Source organism: Ictalurus furcatus, chromosome 28 (genome assembly GCF_023375685.1).
Source record: "Ictalurus furcatus strain D&B chromosome 28, Billie_1.0, whole genome shotgun sequence".
In the NCBI taxonomy this organism is placed as follows: domain Eukaryota; kingdom Metazoa; phylum Chordata; class Actinopteri; order Siluriformes; family Ictaluridae; genus Ictalurus; species Ictalurus furcatus.
In genome coordinates, this window is record NC_071282.1 from 6,932,233 (window position 1) to 6,952,533 (window position 20,301).

The 20,301-nt window shown below is 41.8% G+C and overlaps 1 protein-coding gene across 1 annotated transcript in view; it reads left to right on the plus strand.

The window, feature by feature from the left end:
• Positions 1-20,301, plus strand: part of lamc3 (laminin, gamma 3) — a 176,906-nt gene that overhangs the window by 65,692 nt on the left and 90,913 nt on the right. The window contains exons 3-5 of the mRNA XM_053618520.1: positions 5,675-5,805; positions 6,500-6,666; positions 17,993-18,181. Of these exons, the coding sequence (XP_053474495.1) occupies positions 5,675-5,805; positions 6,500-6,666; positions 17,993-18,181 (487 nt within the window). The remainder of the gene's footprint in view (positions 1-5,674; positions 5,806-6,499; positions 6,667-17,992; positions 18,182-20,301) is intronic.

Below are 20,301 nucleotides of genomic sequence, written 5' to 3' on the forward strand. Positions count from 1 at the left end.
GCTAAAACACCATCATAAATAATAGCAGTCCCTTCTTAACAAGTCAAGACCTTACCCTTGTTTTATACTCAACGCTGTATTGATTTATCTAGACAAGGTAACTTTGTAGCAAACAGTGTCATGTGTGATAGCTACTGCAATAACGCCAACAAGAGAAGGCCAACTCCACGGATCAAATAGTCTCTCCCATGTTCCCCCTTATTTTCCACTCTTTTCTTTTTCTTTTCTTTTCTAAATGTCCAGCCTCCTTCTTTCCCCATGTTTACTTTATTGTCTTCTCTATTGTTCACATTCTTTCTTCTTTCCCTTTGAATGTTGAACTGTGCATCAGGTAGAAACCTTTCTTTGGGTTGGTGGTTGACAACATGCTATGAATCACAAAGATAAATAACCACATGATAGCAGATGGAGAGAAAGGAAGTGAAAGAATGCAAGAGAGAGAGATTGAGACTGAGAGAGAGATGCTACAGCTGTGCTGACTCTGCAATTTAGATTCATAGTTGAAAAATAAAAACAAATTACCCAGATAATGTAGGCCATTTGTGCAGGATGCTAGTAGTGTATATATATATATATAAAAAAATACAATCACCAAGGTAGAAGAGATGAGATGAGATGAAAGGTGGCTATCCCTGGATTTGGACAACAGGAAACCTGTAGACTGTAACAACCTGTAGTCACAGCCACCCAGCAGATAGCTCCATATAGTGTATATGTGGTGTGACATGTGTACAACACAAGAAGAAGGAAGGAAATATGCCATATGACTGCAGTATTTACTGCAAATAAATAAAAAACTTCAGCTGAATCAAAGGACCCTTGGACTACTAATGCTAGACTACTAATACACCATAATAGTAAAATTGTAAGCTTAAACCCAATACGATAATGTCTTGTTCTACCATAACCAAGACAAAAATCAAATAAATATATCTCATCATAAATAAATAAATAAAAAGATGTCTCAAATTATTACACAATATATCTTCAAAGTAGAATAAATGAATGCTTATGCCACTAGGTAATTGGCGTGAAATGTTCCATTGTACACTGCTATCATGTGGTTATTTATCTTTGTGATTCATGGTACACTGTCATCCACCAACCCAAAGAAAGGTTTCTACCGGATGCACATAGCAACATTCAAAGGGATAGAAGAAAGGAGTTGAACAATAGATAAGAGAGTAAATGTGTGGAAAGTAAGCGTGGGGAAAGAAGGAGGCTGGGCATTTAGAAAAGAAAAGAAAAGAGTGGAAACTAAGGGGGAACATGGGAGACAAAGTGGAGATGCCAGTGGGTTCCTTTCTTAAAGAAGAAACTGTATGTTAGTGCAGAGAGTGCAAAATTTTGTGTAGATTAAAGGAATGCTGCAGAGAAAGAACACTAGAGAGTATATACAGAGAGCAAGCATTACAGAAAAAAAGGTTTGAGGGAAAAGAAGTCAGGTTTCTGGAAAATTCTTATGCATTATTCTCCCTTGGTTCCTTGTTCTCTAACGTGAAATATAAATATACTCAACATTGCTGCATGTCCAACTGAGTGTAAATTCCATTAACGAGAACAATACAGTGACTAAAAGGTCAGTCAGTTAAAAGCTGGTCACGGTGTTCCGCCTTTTAAAGGCTAGACCTTGATTCAGCATTACTTGAAATGTGGCCATTCAGCAGTAGATATGCTGGAACACATTCCCTAGGAACAGAATGGATTCTAGAACGAAGATAAGGGAGTACAGTTGTTCTTGCTCTGTTCTCCTGGCTAAGCTAACTCCTTATAGGATTCAGAATATGTCATTCCAGTGAAGTAAAGCACATTATTTAGGAAAAATAACAGTCAGTACATGGGATGGACAAAAATATGTACTGTAAATATCTGACAAAGGAGCATTCTGGGACCTACAAATTGATGCTATTAATTATCCAGAATCAACAGCGGAAAGAGGGGCTTTTGCTAAAAATTACAAGAGAAATTACAACACATAAAATTCGCATGCAATGATTAAAAAAAACAGCACCTAAACAGCTGTAAAGAGAAGAATGCCATTCTGGAGAAAGAACATCTCTGTTTAATTTCATCATGTTTTTCTCAGATATTTTTTAAACACACTAAATCAGAATGTATATGAAGTAACATTGTAACCGAATACGACTACATTATTCACATTGAGACAAGATGTGTGCATCAGGACTGGAATCCTTCAGGAGGAAATAAAAATGTGAGAGGTTTTTACTTTCATGTGGAACATGAAGAGCACTAGTATGAAGCTGCCCGCAAGGGTTGCCAGGTCACTTCAAAATTCCCACACCAATTACATCATAGAGACTCATCATCTGCAACATGCAGACATTATCCACTCCATAAACCCCTTTTACCTTAATATATATCTCAAACCAGAACTTGTTCTACAATGAAGATACACTATCTATACTTACACATTTCCTTTGTTTGCAATAGCCCATGCTTAGGGAAATTGGACATGCTTTTTCCACAAGTAACAAAATAAGGCCAATGTGGAGTAAGAACTATAACCCTGGCAACCCAACTCATGGGCCAAAGACCTCGTTCATTACCATCATATAAATATGATATGAATATGCTACCAGTAGGAGGCTAGGTTCTTCAAAAAAAAATAAAAAAATTAATATTTGTTAAAATTACCTTGTCAGTTCATTGCGCATGTAATTCTTAAATGATTGTTCAACATTGGTATTAAAAGATAATCTTTCTGAAAAATCATACTGTCATTATAATGAAATTCCAATTAAAGGACCTCATTTTGACTCACACCAGTGCATCACAGCTTCAAAGTACATTCTGATAGCATGTACAGAGAACTTTTCAGATCTTTCTACAATGTAACAAACCTAAAGTAAATCTGGTAAAATATTATTAGGTACCCGTTGTTTTTAACTCTAAACAATTTGGGAAGGACATCATTATTTTCTGAAACATAATTAGTTTGCTCACTGAGTCCAATTAGATAGAAGATGGAAAACTTGCCAGAAAGGTTCACATGGAATCTAGTTCAGGAGGTGTGTTCTAATAATTGTTTTTTGTTTGTTATAATTTGTGGCTACCTTTCACCTAATTTTCTCAGTGTTTTCTAGTACTTCCAGGACATATTGATAGACTTCACATAAAACCCCAGTCTAAATCTTCCCTACTTCCAAATCCAAATATGAATACAAAAAAAGAATATTGGGAATCCCAAACAAATACATATTTGGGGGTGGAGGGTATGTTTTTTATATCCTGATGGGGACCACATGTCCCCATAAAGATATATCTGACATATCTGCAATATATCTGCAATATCTGACAGTTTTGACCCTATGGGGACACTTGGCTGGAAAACTGCAATTACACCCTTAACCTAACCTTAGGGTTAGGCTTATGTGTATTTGTGTGTTAACTAGCTGCATTAGTAATTATGTCAATGCAAGTTCCTGACAAGAATAATAAGATAAACCTTTGTGTCTACATGTGCTTTCCATTAATCTGAGATACATGCTAACATCCTTTGTCTTTCAACTTTAACCTTGTTACCTGTGAATTTGTGGACATTCAGTCTACACTAATGTGGATTCCCAAACATACAAAGCTCAAATGAAAATATATAGACAAAAACACTTGCTCATTTGCTGTATCTCATTATTTTTTATCTAACCTTCTATTGTTGACTGCTAGTCTAAACAGATGGATAGATGAAACAGAGAGCCCCTGGAAAGTTTAGTGTATTTAATGTCAAATGGTAGAAATCGGTTCAAATACTTAGTAAAACTATTTGAAGTCATTTCTACCATTTGACAATAAAGTCACTATGCTACTCAGGGACTTTCTAAAGCATATCAATTTTGTTTTTTGTTCTAGTTTTAGTGCATTGTGTACTGCATCTAAAATGATCATGTCATTTAAAATACACCATAGATTAATTGCCTACTTTCCCATAATAGACATCCCATGAAGAAAAGTATCTGTGCAGAAAGTTATCTGTGTCAGCTCCAAATGACCAGTACAGCTCCAAATAGCTCCTAACCTTATTACTTTTAGCCACTTTGGTTCATTCCTTACCTTCTTTTTGCTAACCCTCCTGAGAAACAAGCATCTCATACTTTGAGGTCTCTTACTTACTTGTACTTGCTGTATAAGACTTTTTGACTATGAGGCCTCCCCTCTGCAGATTCATACCTGAACTGACAATACATAAAAGTTAATGAGTGTACATTTTGCATTTCAGATCTGAGATCTTGCCGAAGAACAAAAGACCAAAGTCAATTCAATATTTATTCATAAAGCTGTCAAATGCAGCAAAAAGCAAAACACTGATGTCAATATGGGTATTGCATTTGAACAATAGTGAGCCCTGAAAGTGATATCGAACTTGCTTCTCCTGAATATAGGTATACTGTGTTTTGTAAAGGCAATTGACACACTTAACAGTAACTATTACTTAGAACAGCAGTTCTTAACCTGAGGGTCGCAAAGTGGGTCGCAGGAAAACTTTTATTTTAAGCGATTGTAAACAGAGGTTCACAGAGAAGCCACTGGCAGAGTTTTGGATATCTGTGCATGCCGAATACAGGGGGGTTCTCCTTCTTCCCCAGTGACAGGGTCAAAGTGCAAAAGTTTAACGTATCTTAACATAGCCTGAAACAGGTATAATTTCATGACAATATTTTGCATTCATTATCCCAGTCCAAACAGGATTTTGCAGAGATTTTTTGTGATTGTTGCAGCCAGAAATGCTTGATTTTACTGCAGCCTTTTTCCAAATTTGCAATGCTACTTACAGAAAACTACTTGAATTGGCGGAATTGCAATGAATGCCCATTGTGATGACATCACATGACGGGTCTTGGCCCAAATCTGTAGAAAATCTGCAGTAATTTTGAAAAATTGCAAGTTTCTGCAAATATTGCAGAGTTACCTTGATTTTGCATTCATTTCTGTGATCGCAAAATCCTGGAGGGACAGATTGTCTGACATATAATCAGGCTCTTGGGATAAGTAAAACAAGATGGGGAACAAAAGGGAAAAGTTACAAAGATGTGATATCAGAATGTTATTATACATAAGCTGTAAGAGTTGATTTACTCATCTTCAGTAACTGCTTTATCCTGGTAATGGTCAGCAGTGGAAGGGGTAGCCATTCCCAGTAACATTGGTGAAAGGTGGGAGATTTCATCCTGAATGGCATGTTGGTTTCATAGTTGCTTTTATTTATTAACCCATAGTGATGTTCTACATTGTATTTGGTATACAAATAAAATACAAATGCAAATTAAATCTCAGCATTCCATGATAGGGTGAAACCAAAACAGCACAACAAATTTTAAAGCAATTAATTGTAAACATGTTCATTATAGAATGGCACAGTGATGCAGCAGGTTTCAACCTTAAGCTCAGGTTACTGTCTCTGCGGAGTTTTGCATGTTCTCCCAGTGGGTTTCCTTCTGCCTCCGAAAAAACATGCATGTAGGTGGACTGGCTGCTTTAAATTGCCCATAGCTATGAATGAATGTATGAATGAGTGTGTAAACTGGCATCTCATCCAGGGTGTATTCATGCCTCGCACCCTGAGTTCTAGATCCACTATGACCCTCACTAGCCATGACTCAAAAGGAATGGGTGAATTTTCATCAACTTCTTTTGTTCTCCCTTTTCTGTCTATCCTCAGGAATGGGTGACAGCTACAGACCTGCTGATCTCTTTGAACAGGTTGAACACCTTTGGAGACGAGTTCTTCAAGGATGCAAAAGTGCTACGCTCCTACTTTTATGCTATCTCTGACTTTTCTGTGGGGGGAAGGTGATGTTCATGCACACACACACACACAGACACAAACACGCACACACATGCAACATGGGACATTGATGCCCACAGAACCACAAAATTCTGTTAAGATTGTGAGTCGATGTCAAAGTCATTTACATACAAATACACCCACACACAACTGCACTCTTCAGAGTCACATGCAACACAAACAATTATACATTTGTGGAATACTGAGATGTATTTGATGAGAGACAGAGAGACATATGCAACAACCTACAATCTGCTCTGCAGCAGAAACAAGTTTGTTTCACCTAATGTTTTTACAGTGTAAACAGGATATTGTTAAAGGGGAATGCTGTGTGTGTGGTGTGGGGGAGGATGTGTCTGTATGTGTTTGTGTGTGTGTGTGTGTGTGTGTGTGAGTGTGTGTGTGTGTGTTTGCGTCTCTGGGTGGTCGTTTAGTTTAGACAGCCAAACATGTGTATAATTATCTTGAATTAGTTGCTGATGACCTTGTGGCATTATGAAAGAACAGAAACTCTAAACAGATCTAAAACGCACAACTCTCTTTTCCATTAAATTCTCAACAAATATTTATGCATTATTTCCTCTATGTGTTGCTTTTTACCCAAAACAAAAGCATTGTTGTTGTTTTTTTTGCTTGTTTGTTTGTTTGTTTGTTTTTTTACATACCACTCAACATCATGGTCTCTTTGTCAAACTACAGATGCAAGTGTAATGGGCATGCCAGCGAGTGTGTGCCAAATGAGCAAGGCCGTTCGGTGTGTGTATGTGAGCACTATACTGCTGGGACAGATTGCCAACACTGTGCCCCATTCTACCGAGACCGTCCGTGGGCTCGTGCCACTGCAGACTCTGCCAATCAGTGTGTTAGTAAGTACTGATACTATCTACATCAAAATACCCATGTTTCATCAGTGCTTAAAAGATGAAAAAGAGAATAAATACAATGTTTGTTTGCTTTGCTGTCCTGTGCTAGTCAGTGCTCGGACATGTTCAAAGTGTTTGAGCAGCAGATCAATAATGAGGCTGTAAATTGTATATTATAAAACTCTTTTTAATGTGGTTCTAATTTAATTTAATGTAATTAGCCAGTTAATAATATATAGTAAAAGCCTGGGTAAACATCTGACTTGACCTTTTTCCTTTAATTACATTTATGCTGCAGTAGTTTAAGTAGCCTATTGAAAATGATTTTTTTTGCTGTTGTTGTTGGACTGCAGCAGAAGTGGCCAGATGTGCTTGGTGCAAGTTCTCTTCTTATGGAATGAGTTTGAATTTGTCTGATTCATAGCATAGTGTCTTCAGTGAATTGCTAATTTATTTAAAACAGGTAGATAACCCTGCAGTCCCATGTGTTTTGCCATGTCTATGCTTTAGCTATGAACAGTTATAGCAATTTTGTTTGGTAACTGCATAAATGTGCAATAGCGGTTATTGATGTGCAATAATTAGACATAATTATTCACCACTGTCACTTCTAAGTAATTTATATCTGTTAGATAATGACTGCAGTGTTACTTTGTCTCCTTCCTTAGGAGATAACAATGATCTGGTACAGTATTCTAATGTGAAACACATGATAACACATTACTAATTACTAGTTAGTTAATTGTACTCCAGGAGATATACAGTATAAGACATACTAATTATTTCTTAGTTCATAATGAACTACCAAACAATTACTAAAATTTACTATTATTTACTGAGTAATTACTCAGTATTCATTAGAAGTTAACGGTAGCCAGTAACCCATCTGTCCTTCTACTCTGACCTCTCTCTTCAACAATGCCAACAGGATTGTCACTCACTGGATATTATGAAGATCTAGAGATTGTTGTGTGTAAGAATCCCAAGACATCAGCAGTATCTAAAATACTCAAACCAGCCTGTCTGGTAACAAGCCTGCCATTACTTTATTGTTATTGAGTAATTACACTGAATTCATTAGTAGTTACTAGTAGTGACAGAAGTGTTAACATAGTACTGCACATTCATTCCTGTTCAGTCACTGCATAGTCACTGATTTGTTATTGAACAGATGATGATATGATGCTTCATAAGAAAAATGCGGCAGTGGTGGCTTAGTGGTTAAGGCTCTGGGTTACTGATCGGAATGTAAGGGGTTCAAGCCCCGGCACTGCCAATCTGCCACTGTTGGGCCCTTGAGCAAGGCCCTTAACCCTATCTGCTCCAGGGGCACCGTATCATGGTTGACCCTGCGCTCTGACCCCAGCTTCCTGACAGGCTGGGGTATGCGAAGAAAACAATTTCACTGTGCTCTACTGTATATGTGACCAATAAAGACTCATTAAAAAAAAAAAGGTTTTTTCCTGAAATATTTTTTTTTCATTGGACAACATTATTGACTATGGATAGTGTGGGTATTTGCTATATGGCCTTTTTCATGCATAAGGAAGCAATGGCTGATCTGATAAACTCACAAAGCAGAAAAAAATGTAAAGTTCATTATTTTAATTAGCCATTCTATTAGGCAACGTGTTGTTTTAATTGCCTTGTATTATATGGCCTCAGATGGCTTCTTCCAAATGACAGTTGTTCTTCCAAATAATGAGGAATTACACTTTGGTTAACTAATGCACTGCTAAATGACAGTGAAGGTGGCAATGGAGCAGTTGGTATATTGTATGCCTTATATGGTAGGCATATAGTAATTGTGTTACGAAGCGTAGACGGAGACAAGCGCGGGCGAGCGGAGAGATGATGTGAGGAAGAATCCAGAACGAGAATCGAGTCGGGACCGAACAGGTAAGCTGTGTATCAGGGACGTAGGCAAAAGCGTAGTGAGAGCCGAGCGTGAAGTCGAGCACCAGGGAAAACACTTCTAATGAAATCGGCTTGGTAAACAAACAGAGACGAGGCTGCTGAGCGGTTACTTCGCAAGCGGCTAATGCTAGGGAGGCCCTTATATAACCTCAGGTGTTTGCAGGTGTTCGTGATTAGATCTCTGGCGAACTCGAGCGCGGGTATGACTGGGAAGTGTAGTCCTCCTCCACCACGTCCCTGGGCGGCACTACACTTTGTGAGCTGCCGTGCTGATTTCGCCGTGTCGTAACAAATTGCCATATGTTTCTATTTTTCATGACCAACAGACAAATTGATTGATAGAGAACATTTATTTCTTTACTGCCCAGTGTGTGAACTAAATTTAAGATACAAATCAAACCAGAACCAGAGTTGAATTAAAGACACAGGCTGTGTCCAAAATTGCATAATACCCTACTACACAGTAAGTGAAAATCAGTACACCAGAGGTGTAGTATGTCTGAATTCTCAGTAGGCGAGCAACAGTAGTCGAGAAATAACCGGATGGCATACTTCTTCCGGTGAGATTTTTAAGTGTGCAACTGATGGACACTACAGGAAAATTCCCTTTATGCAATGGGACTGGTGTGCATGAGTTCAGGAAAAAAAAAAAAACAATACCCAAATAAATTCTTAGCTTGTTGAATTTTAAACAAGAAAACAGTTATCACAGCATTTAATTTTTTTTTTGTGATCTCTATCATGCCTTAGCCAGCCAAGCTAATGGCAACGAATTTACCTCAGCCTGATAAGACTGCCCACATTAAATTGCTAATTCATTTAGCTTTCCTGATATGCATTTTGCCATTAGTGCAGTTGCTTTAATCTGGTGATCCCTTTAAGATTTTTGTGTTTATGATGATGTCGAAGGTCACATGGCAAAGCCAACATGGCGGATGTAGTATGTCCTGGATTTAATTCATACTAAACACATTGAGTAGTGTGTACTGTTTCAACGGCCGTGTAGTAGGTACTGCATCAAATGAAGTACATGCTGTTACAATAAGCAATTTCGGAGACAGCCACAGACAATGTGAAGGAAGAGAAAAGAGAAAGGTCAAGGCTTGAATTTTTGTTTTGTTTTTTCAAAATAAATATAATTGAATGCTTATTTTATCTGCCAATTTCTGGGAAATAACACGTAGTTACTTGCTTATCATATGGTTTCCATAGAAGTAATCTGGATGCCATTCCTCAATCAAAAACAATATATCATATTAAGCTAAAATTGTGTCCAATCACATTCTTAATTTTTATTAAAAATATATGGCTATATGAATGGTGTAGTCACATTTGTCTTTTGTTTTTCAATTTTGAAACCAAAAACAAATGAACACAACATACACAGACCCTTTGTTACGTGACAAGACTCAAACAGGAAGTAAGCGCAGGAGTAAAGTCTTTATTTACACTCTAAAGTGACTAGTACAGGAAACAGGAAAACGGGATCAAAACAGAAAGAAGATTTGAGGCATGAAACACAAAACTTAGAACAAGACTATGAAACAATACAGCGTAGCACAATAATCCATCAACCCGTTTTACACCTGTACTCATCTAGCGTTTAGCTATGGCATGAAACAAGGAACTATACATGAAAACCATTTAACTAAGGCTATGGCACGAAGCCAGAACAAATCATGGAACCACTACCGTTTAGCACATTTATACAGATACACATTAACTAGAACTGAGGCGCGATACTTGAAATCAAAGCAGGGCATAGAAACATTACCACGTAGCGCGTTACACATCTAACCTCATTACCTCTAATACTCGTTTAACTATGGCATGCAACTATCCTTTAACTATAACATGAAACTCTTGTTTAACTATGACATGCAACTCTCATTTAACTATGACATGAAACTCTCGTTTAACTATAACATGAACTCTCATTCAACTATGACATGAAACTAGGAACAAGAAACTAGACAGGACATGGAAACTTTACCGCGTGGCACCATTACACCTATCGGCCTCTAATACCGCGCCACGTGCGCAGCAACACGAGGGGTTTAAATAACCAGTCACAATTACTTTAACTGCTGACAGCTGGTAACACTTGAAAACACAACCTCGCACCTCCGCCAATAACTGAACAGGGCGGGGACAGAACAGAAATCAAAACAAGTGCACATGTCCGTTGTAAACAAAATCCTATCATCCATGCACACTTCAAGCACGTGCACACGCGCTCTCCAACTGTCCATGCACATCGTCACTGCAGCGCCATCTGCCGGCGAGATCGTGACACCCTTGTCTTTATGGCTTTAGTGTTTCATCTCAAAATGCCTTTTGAATTTCTATGAATGAATTTTGAATGACATTTAGTTTCTATGGTTTTCCGTTTTTGTTTTATTTTATCATTTGCAAGTAGCAACATTTTTGGTTTTCTTTTCAGCAGTCCGCAACTCAATCGTAAAGGGCTCATGACCCACTTTTGGGTTGCGAGCCACCAGTTGAGAACCAATGGTTTATACACTTTGTCATGTAATCCACGTAATGAAACTTAGGATCGATGCAAATGGAGATAAGAGTTTAATGAGCGAGAGACAGGCAGACAAATCCAAAACATGAGACAATAGCAAGGTCAAGAAACAGGAAAAGGGTCAGGTGATTGGCAAACAGGCTTAAACTGGGCAAGGCTAGAATCAAGAATGAGAAACAAGAACAAGTTCAAGGAACATGAAACAAAACGAGGAACAGGGTATAATCGCTTGGTACGCTGATAACACTAATACTTCGCAAAGTGCAGTGAGACAAAAGGGGTTTAAATGACAAACGTAATCAGGGGTGAAACACAAGACAGCTGAGAACAATTATGTCACACCTACGGGAAACAACCAATAACAATACAGGGTGGAGACAGTACAAAAACCATAACAAAAGCATGTGTAGAAAGTAAACTAAGTCAGTGTCAGTGAAGACCCAAAAGCGTGTGTTCGCTAAGAGCTCATGCATCGGTTCGCACTTCGAACTCTTGAATTGAACTTGTGAATCAAGCTCGCGCTTCAGGTCTCTGAGCGCACTGCAAGCTACTGCATTAGCTGCATTAACTGCAGAACCTGGTTGGTCATGATGTCGGTTTCAGGCGTGAGCAGAACTTGGTTGTCCATGTCAGCAGACTCGTACGTGAGCATAACTTGGTTGTCCGTGTCTGCAGACTCGGGCGTGAGCAGAATTGATTGGTCGTGACATCGGTTTCAGACATGAGCAGAACCTGGTTGGTTGTGTCAACAGATTTGGGCGTGAGCAGAACCTGGTTGGTCGTGACATCGGTTTCAGGCGTGAGCAGAACCTGGTTGGTTGTGTCAACAGATTCGGGCGTGAGCAGAACCTGGTTGGTCGTGACATCGGTTTCAGGCGTGAGCAGAACCTGGTTGGTCTTGACGTCAGTTTCAGGCATGCGCAGAACCTGGTTGGTCGTGATGTCGGTTTCAGGCGTGAGCAGAACTTGGTTGTCCATGTCAGCAGACTCGGGCGTGAGCAGAACTTGGTTGTCCGTGTGAGCAGACTCGGGCGTGAGCAATACTCGGATGTCTGTGTCTGCAGATTCGGGCGTGAGCAGAACCTGGTTGGTCGTGACATCGGTTTCAGGCATGAGCATAACTTGGTTGGTCCTGACGTTGGTTTCAGTCGTGAGCAGAACCTGGTTGGTCGTAACATCGGTTTCAGGCATGAGCGGAACCTGGTTGGTCGTCACGTCGGTTTCAGGCATGAGGAGAACTTGGTCGTGTCAACAGAATCAGGCGAGAGCATAACTTGGTTGGCTTGAGACTGGAACTTGCCATGGAAGTTCACATCGTCAATCTCCGACTGGGACTTGGCATGGGAGGTCACCTCGTCGACCTTTAGCTGGAACTTGGCGTGGGAGGTTGCCTTGTCGACCTCAGACAGGAACATGTCTTGGGAGGCCGTCTCATTGACCTTGGACAGAAACTTGGCTTGAGAGGCCCTTTTTTTTTTACCTCAGACAGGAACTTGGCTTGAGTGGTCACCTGTTCAACCTCGTACATGAACTTGGCTTGGGAGGCCATCTCTTCAACCTTGGACAGGAACTTGGCTTGAGAGGCTGTCTCTTCGACCTTGGACAGGATCATGGCTTGAGAGGTAGTCTCTTCGACCACGGACAGGAGCTTGGCTTGAGAGGTCACCTCGTTGACCTCAAGCAGAAACTTGACTTTTTGCTGGAGCTCTGAAGATGAGACCGCCTCGTGGGTCTCATGCTGGAGCTCTGCAGGTGAGACTACCTCGTGGGTCTCGGGTTGAAGCTCTGGAGATGAGGTTGCCACGTTGACTTCCAGCTGGAGCTCTGGATATACAGTCACCACGTTGACCTCTGTCTGGAGCTCTGCACGTGAGACTACCTCGTGGCTCTCAGATTGAAGCTTTGGAGATGAGGTTGCCATGTTGACCTCCGGCTGGAGCTCTGGATATGAGGTCGCCACGTTGACCTCTGTCTGGAGCTTGGCAGAGGAGACCACATAGTGGGTCTTAGGCAGAAGCTTTGGGGAGGAGGTCACCCAGTTTGCCTGCTCATAAAAGGTAGTGAATGGCAAGTCAGGTTTATCTGTGAGGCAGGCCTCCCCTAAAAGATCCTCCAGAATGCCCCTGGATTCTGGACTGCCGAACACCATCCCGAATAGTCCCACAAACTGAGTTACAGTCTGAAGTCCCCTGGATCCTATGGCCACTAGACGCTGTGCCCACTGGTGGGCTGGGCCAAAAAAACGGGACACCAGGAACCTTAGCCATTGCTTCTCGCCAGGCTTGGGGTCTGCTAGGCTTGAAAGGTACATCTGGCAGTCAACAAGAAAGTATCCAGGGTAACCAGAAAACCTATCATACAGTTCTGGGAGATCTACGACAGTCCACTGAGGAAACTGGATTGAATCCAAAGTTGGGATGGTTTGCTTGGTTTCCTTAGCATGAAGTCTCCTCCGTCTTCCTGCTGCATCCATGTTGAGGCAAAGTATTCTGTCAGGTAATCCACATAATGAAGGTTAGGACGGCTGCAAATGCAGATAAGAGTTTATTGAGCGAGAGACAGGCAGACAAATCCAAAACATGAAACAATAGCGAAGTCAAGAAACAGGCAAAGGGTCAGGCGATTGGCATAAACTGGGCAAGGCTAGAATTGAGAATGAGAAACAAAAACAAGATCAAGCAACATGAAACAAAACGAGGAACTCTGTATAATCACTTGGTACTGTGATAACACTAACACTTCACAAAGTGCAAAGAGACACAAGGGGTTTAAATGACAAACATAATCAGGGGTGAAGCACAAGACAGCTGAGAACAATGATGAGACACCTACGGGAAACAATCAATGACAATACAGTGGCAGAGACAGGAAAAAAACCATAACAAAAGCATTAGTAGACAGTAAACAAATTCAATGTCACTGAAGACCCAAAAGCATACGTTCGCTAAGAGCTCGTGCTTTGAGCTCGCGCTTCGGGTCTCCGAGCACGCTGCAAGCTACAGCGCTAGCTCGAGGGGAAATCATGACACACTCATAATAGACTGTGTTCTACTCCTGTTGGCCAAGAACAGGAATCTGCAGCTACAGTAGACACAGGCGCACTATAATTGGACAGATGAAGACTGAGGGGGGAAAAAAACAGGTGATCCACAATTGTCCAGTTACTACAAGTCTGTGCTCACTGTAGCCTCAGATTCCTGTTCTTGGCAAACAGAAGTGAAATCTTATGTGGTCTTCTGCTGTTGTAGCCCATCTACCTCACAGTTTGACGTGTTGTGCATTCTGAGATACTTTTCTGCTCACCACAGCAGTAAAGCATCATAATTTGAATTTCCACAACCTTCCAGTCAGCTTAAACCAGTCTGGCCTTTTCCTTTGACCTCTCTCTTGAACAAGGCCAACAGAATTGCTGCTCACTGGATGTTTTTTTGTTTTTGTTTTTTTTTTTGTTTGTTTTTTTTTGTTTTTTTTTGTTTTTTTTGCACCATTCCGTGTAAACTCTAGAGACTGTTGCACATGAAAATCCAAGGAGATCATCAGTTTCTGAAATTCTCAAACAAGCCTGTCTGGCACCAACCACTGTACCACAGTGAAAGTCACTGAGATCACATTTCTTCCCCATTCTGATGTTTGATATGAACAATAACAGAAGCTCTTGACCTGTGTCTGCACGATTTTATGCTGCTGCCATATGATTGGCAGTTTGGATAATTCATTTGTCGATTTAATGAAGAAACTGCAACAGATCTGTCTCAAATTCACCCTCTCAGCACATGGCAAATTTATATGCTTCTGTTTGTGTACTTTTGACTTCAAGTCATGTGCTTCTGTTTGTATTGCCATGTGCATTTGTTTATGTTCTAGTCTATGTCCTGTCCTGTCACTGGTTGCTTACCCTAATGTGTTCATCTGTCCTGTGTAAATCCTTTGATTAGTTTGTCTATACCCTTGTTTCTGTCATTTATTGCAAAGACTCATCGTTTTACATTAAGTCATATTTACTTGAGTTTCAGCTCATATTCCTCATTGTATTTGACCCATCTCTGTTTATTTGAACTGTGGACCTTTGCCACAGCTATGCTTCATGATCACACTTCCTGGATCCATATAATAAAGAGCAGATAAATTTTGTGCACTTTCATTCTGCCTCCCATACATTACCATATGTTATGGAGATCTGCTCCAGAAGTATACAGCCATATTAACTACAAACAAAGTTTCTAAACAAAGTTGCTAATAAGGTGCACTTAAAAAAGAAAGATATTTAGAATGGTGATCTCATGTCAAGGCAAACTAGTGACTCCATTTCCCAGAATGCACCGCAAACTACAAACATGGCCGTCAACTACAACTCCCAATGTAACACATAGACACACCACCTTCTTATAAGGACTAATCACACACACCTGTTCCTGATCACAATCAACATCACACCACACTGTAATAGAGACTGTTTAGGTACTAGGCTTTTGATCTAGAGTTTGATAGTCTGGTTTTTGAGCTTTGTTTACTCCTTTGACCTTGAATCTCTGCCTTGCCTGTTTTGTACTGTTTGCCTGATCATGTGACCACTGCCTGTCTTTGTTTGTCTTTTGCCTTGCCCTCTGGATATTATACTCTTCATTAAAGCTCTTAACTGCAAGTGCATCCGTCCTAAACGTCCATTACATGACAGAATAATTTGCCTCACCGTGGATGCAGCAGGAAGACAGAGGAGATGTCTCGCTAGGGAAACCAAGCCCAAGAAACCGTACCAGCTTTGGATTCTATTTAGTTTCCTGAGTGGACTGTCATAGATTTCCCAGAGCCATATGATGTTTTTTTTGGCTACCCTGAATATTTTCTTGCTGATTCCCAGTTCTCTTTTGCAAGCCTAACAGACCCCCAAGACCAATGAGAAGCAATGGCTAAGGTTCATGTTGTTCTGGTTCTTTGGGGCAGGCAACCATTGGATGCAGCTTCTAGTTGCCAAAGGATCCAGTGGAGTTGAGAACATAACTCAGTTTGTTTGACTTTGTGATCGGGTTTGGGAGGCCAGAATCCAAGGCTGACCTGGAACATATTTTGGGGGGGGTCAGACTGGCAGATAAACTTGCCCTGCCATTTACCAGCTATTATAGGCAGGCAAGCTGGGTGGCCCCCACAGCAGAGCTTGAGTCACATGGTGGCCTCGGCCCCCGAGCTCCAGCCAGAGATACACGAGGTGGTCTCCCTTGCAGAGCTCCAGCCAGAGGTCATCATGGCGACCTTGGCTCCAGAGCTCCAGTCTGAGACCCATGAGGTGGTCTGCCCTGCAGAGCTGCAGCCAGAGGTCAATGTGGCGACTTCGGCTCCAGAGCTCCAGCCCTAGAACCACGAGGTAGTCTCGCCTGTAGACCTCCAGGCAGAGGTCAACATGGTGACCTTGGCTCCAGAGCTCCAGTCTAAGACCCATGAGGTGGTCTCCCCTGCAGAGTTCCTGCCACAGGTCAACGTGGCAACCTCATCCCCAGTGCTTCACCATGCGACCCACAAGGGAGACCGGTCTCACCATTGGAGTTCAAGCAGGAGGTCAACGAAGACATCACTCTGCAATCCTGCTCTGCTGAGGACATCGTTCTACCTCCTTGCTCCACGTTAAGTGGAGTCACATTAAGTCAAGTGCTCTACATTCAAGAAAGACAGACAAGATGACCCACCAAGTCAAGCCCCATCTAAAGCTGACAACACAACTTCCCAAGCCTGGGTCTTGCTTGGATACTGTCATGTCTGTGAAGACAAACTAGCAACTCCATTTCCCAGAATGCACCATGAAATACAAACGTGGCCAACAACTACAACTCCCAATGCAACCCACAGACAAGTTACCTTCTCATAAGGACTAATCACAGGCACATGTTCATGATCACAATCGCCATCACACCACACTATAATAGAGACTGAACAGTCACTAGGCTTTTGCGAAGTATTATGTTAAGTTGATCTCTTCTCTGTCATGTACCAACCCTTGATCTAGTGGTTGTTAGCCTAGGTTTTGAGCTTTGTTTACTCCTTTGACCTTGAATCTCTGCCTTGCCTGTTTTGTACTGTTTGCCTTTTCATGTGACCACTGTCTTTTGCCTTGCCCTCTGGATATTATACTCTTCATTAAAGCTCTTAACTGCAACTGCATCTGTCCTAAGTCTCCATTACGTGATGGGTGAAGGTGAATCCCGGAAGGAAGTAAGGTAATGAAAGAATGTGAGAAATTGTGCTGGAACACAGACTTTCTATGTAATATAAAGATTATAGTATTAAACATCCCAAGAGAGCTGTTTTATTAATGCATTAGTTGCTTTTGAACATTAAATACATCATGACGTCTTGTTATGATTTAATTTAATATAATTTAATGATTTTAAGTAGTTATGCGCGGTGATTATGAACCCTTCCACAATGTAATAGAGAATAATTTTTCTTCATATGCAGGCAGACATTATAGCACACTGGGGACTGATAATCCTACAGTTGTTGCAGATGAAATGCAGAGTTATATTTGGAATAAAATGGGTCATTTCCCATAATGCCCCCCCTCGGTGGCTGAATCACAATAAGCTGGGTTAAAAAAAATAAATAAATAAATAAATAATTGTGATTGGATGGTAGGAATTTAATCATTTGCACAAATGTGAGCTCATGGTGCAGGAACCTGCAGATTTTTGAGTGTGTTTGTGTGAAAGACCGTGAGGAAGAGCTGTTTGGCATGAAGCATTCAGTCACGAACGTTTTCTCACTAACTTTCTTCCAATATTTCTCTTTTGCCTTTTTACTTTGCCTTCTCTATAGCACTTAATGACCATTGATCTCACACAGCATTCTGACTATTGCACTCCCCCTCTGTCTGTCACTTTCTACTTGGACCAGAGTGTAACTGCAGTGGCCGTGCGGACGAGTGCGTGTTCGACGCAGAGCAGTACCGCAGTACAGGTAGTGGTGGACGGTGTCTTGGCTGTAGGGACAACACAGCAGGGCCGCATTGCGAACAGTGCAAAGAAAACTTCTACAGATCGTCTCCACTGCTTCCCTGCAACAACTGCAGCTGTAACACTATGGGTAAGATGCAGACATGTGAACACAGATATACAGTGAAAGGATGAACATAGGGTAAATGATGAATAGACGTACATATATATGTGCAATGAGAAAATTGAGTATTTTATGCAAGACAATGAGTCTTGCATAAAATGCCACCATATCTACATCTAAAGGTAAAAACAGTAAATAGGCAAAAAGGCAAGCTTCAAGGAAATTTCACCCTAAATTATGTTATCTGTAGTGGCATCAAAGATGATTTTGTTTGTTTAGACTTCTTTCATCAGCATGTTGGTTTCCAACACTACCCACAATGCTGTTTGTCTACCCAGTGATCCTGGTGCCAGTGATAATTATCCCTGGCTTCATCCATACCAAGAGAGTGATACAGCAGAGCTTCAGTCCTTTAGTCTGTCCTGTTTTCTCACCATCTCATCTATGCACTCTGCTCAATCCATCAACTATCATTCTAATACCACTGTCAATGCCATCACGCAAGTCATCTCATCTCATAGATTGCTGACTAGCTGAGTCTATGCCATAACTCAATGTAACTGTCATGTATGTAGCTGTATTGCATTCTGGAACTTTGAGTCTGATATTTGGATCTGGATTTCTCATTTATATGATATTAAACAATGTAGGGCTGCAACAATTAAACGATAAAATCGATAAAAATCGATAATGAAAATAATTGACCACGAATTTCACTATCGATTAGTTGGGTCTGTGACATCACTGGATAATCCCTGTCAGTGACGTCACTTCACAATAGTGAAAAATGCATTTCTAAGAATGAAACACATCTGAAAAACAGTGGAGGTCACAGGGTGAGCTTTTGTGGGAAAAATGTTAACAATCCAGGAACTTTATTTAAGATGGACGGTGAGGGGAGTGCAGGTGCGCGTGTGTGTGTGCGTGTGTGTGTGTTGAAGTGCGATCGGGCGGTGAGGGTCTCAGCTGTCTTCAGTTACAGCCAGGGGGTGGAGCCTTCACTCGCGTCAGATTCGTCTGAAACAAGAAAAACACACAACAGCGATTAGCGGACAAGCACGTGTCGTAAAATATCGCCTAACACACGCCAGATACTTGCACACATGCTTGGAGATCCTCCTCTTCTCTTGTGAGTGGAATATCGCCCTTTTATATTCTCCCCTCGCCCACTGGATGGTGGAATTCTTTCCGCGCGTTGTACCATTCACGAGTCGTGGGTGTGTCGGCGGCCCCGCCCTGCCGCCACGTACTCTCTGGCTGTCCAAAACATTGGTGGCGCTGAACGGTGCTGTCTCTTCAGCGCCACCGCAGCAGTCGCGGGAGGAGCGATCTTCGTTTCCTGTGCGCCGGCCACCGGCCTGTCGCCACAGTACCCCCCCCTGCCCCCCCCCCCAGCTCCGAGCCCACTGCCATCGTGCGTCGGGCCCACAGTGCATCCTGTCATGAGAGGCCATCTGCATTCCCATGGTGGGTCCCCGTTCGGTGCCAGACCTGGAAAGAGAAATCCTGCAATGAGAGGAAAAATCGGGTTACCCTGGCATTAGTGTCCTTGGCCTTTGACATCCACTGTAGTGGGGCCTGGTCTGTCACCAGGACGAAGTGCCGACCAGCCAGGTAGTATCGGAGCTCTTCAATGGCCAACTTTATCGCCAGGGCCTCTCTTTCCATGGCCGCATACTTCCTCTCAGCTGGGGACAACTTTCGACTGATGTAGAGGACCTGGTGTTCCTCTCCGTCGAAGGTCTGTGAGAGAACGGCGCCCAGCCCGGTCTCGGAGGCATCTGTGTGTACAGTGAATGGGAGGGCAAAGTCTGGGTTGCGTAGCACTGGGGCACTGGTGAGGTCCTCCTTTAGGGCTTGGAATGCCTGCTCTGTCTCCGCAGACCATTTCACCCGGTCTGGCTGGCCCTTCGTAAGGTCTGAGAGGGGGGAAGATATAGAGGAGAAGTTAGGCACAAACCTGCGGTAATACCCTGCGAACCCCAAGAAGGCATGTACCTGTTTCTTTGATGTGGGTCGGGGGTAGTCCTTCACTGCCTTGATTTTCTTCGCCTGTGGCTTCAGCATACCCCAGCCAATACGGTAGCTCAGGTACTGTGCCTCGGTCAGCCCTAGGTGGCATTTCTTGGGGTTGGCTGTCAGCCCGG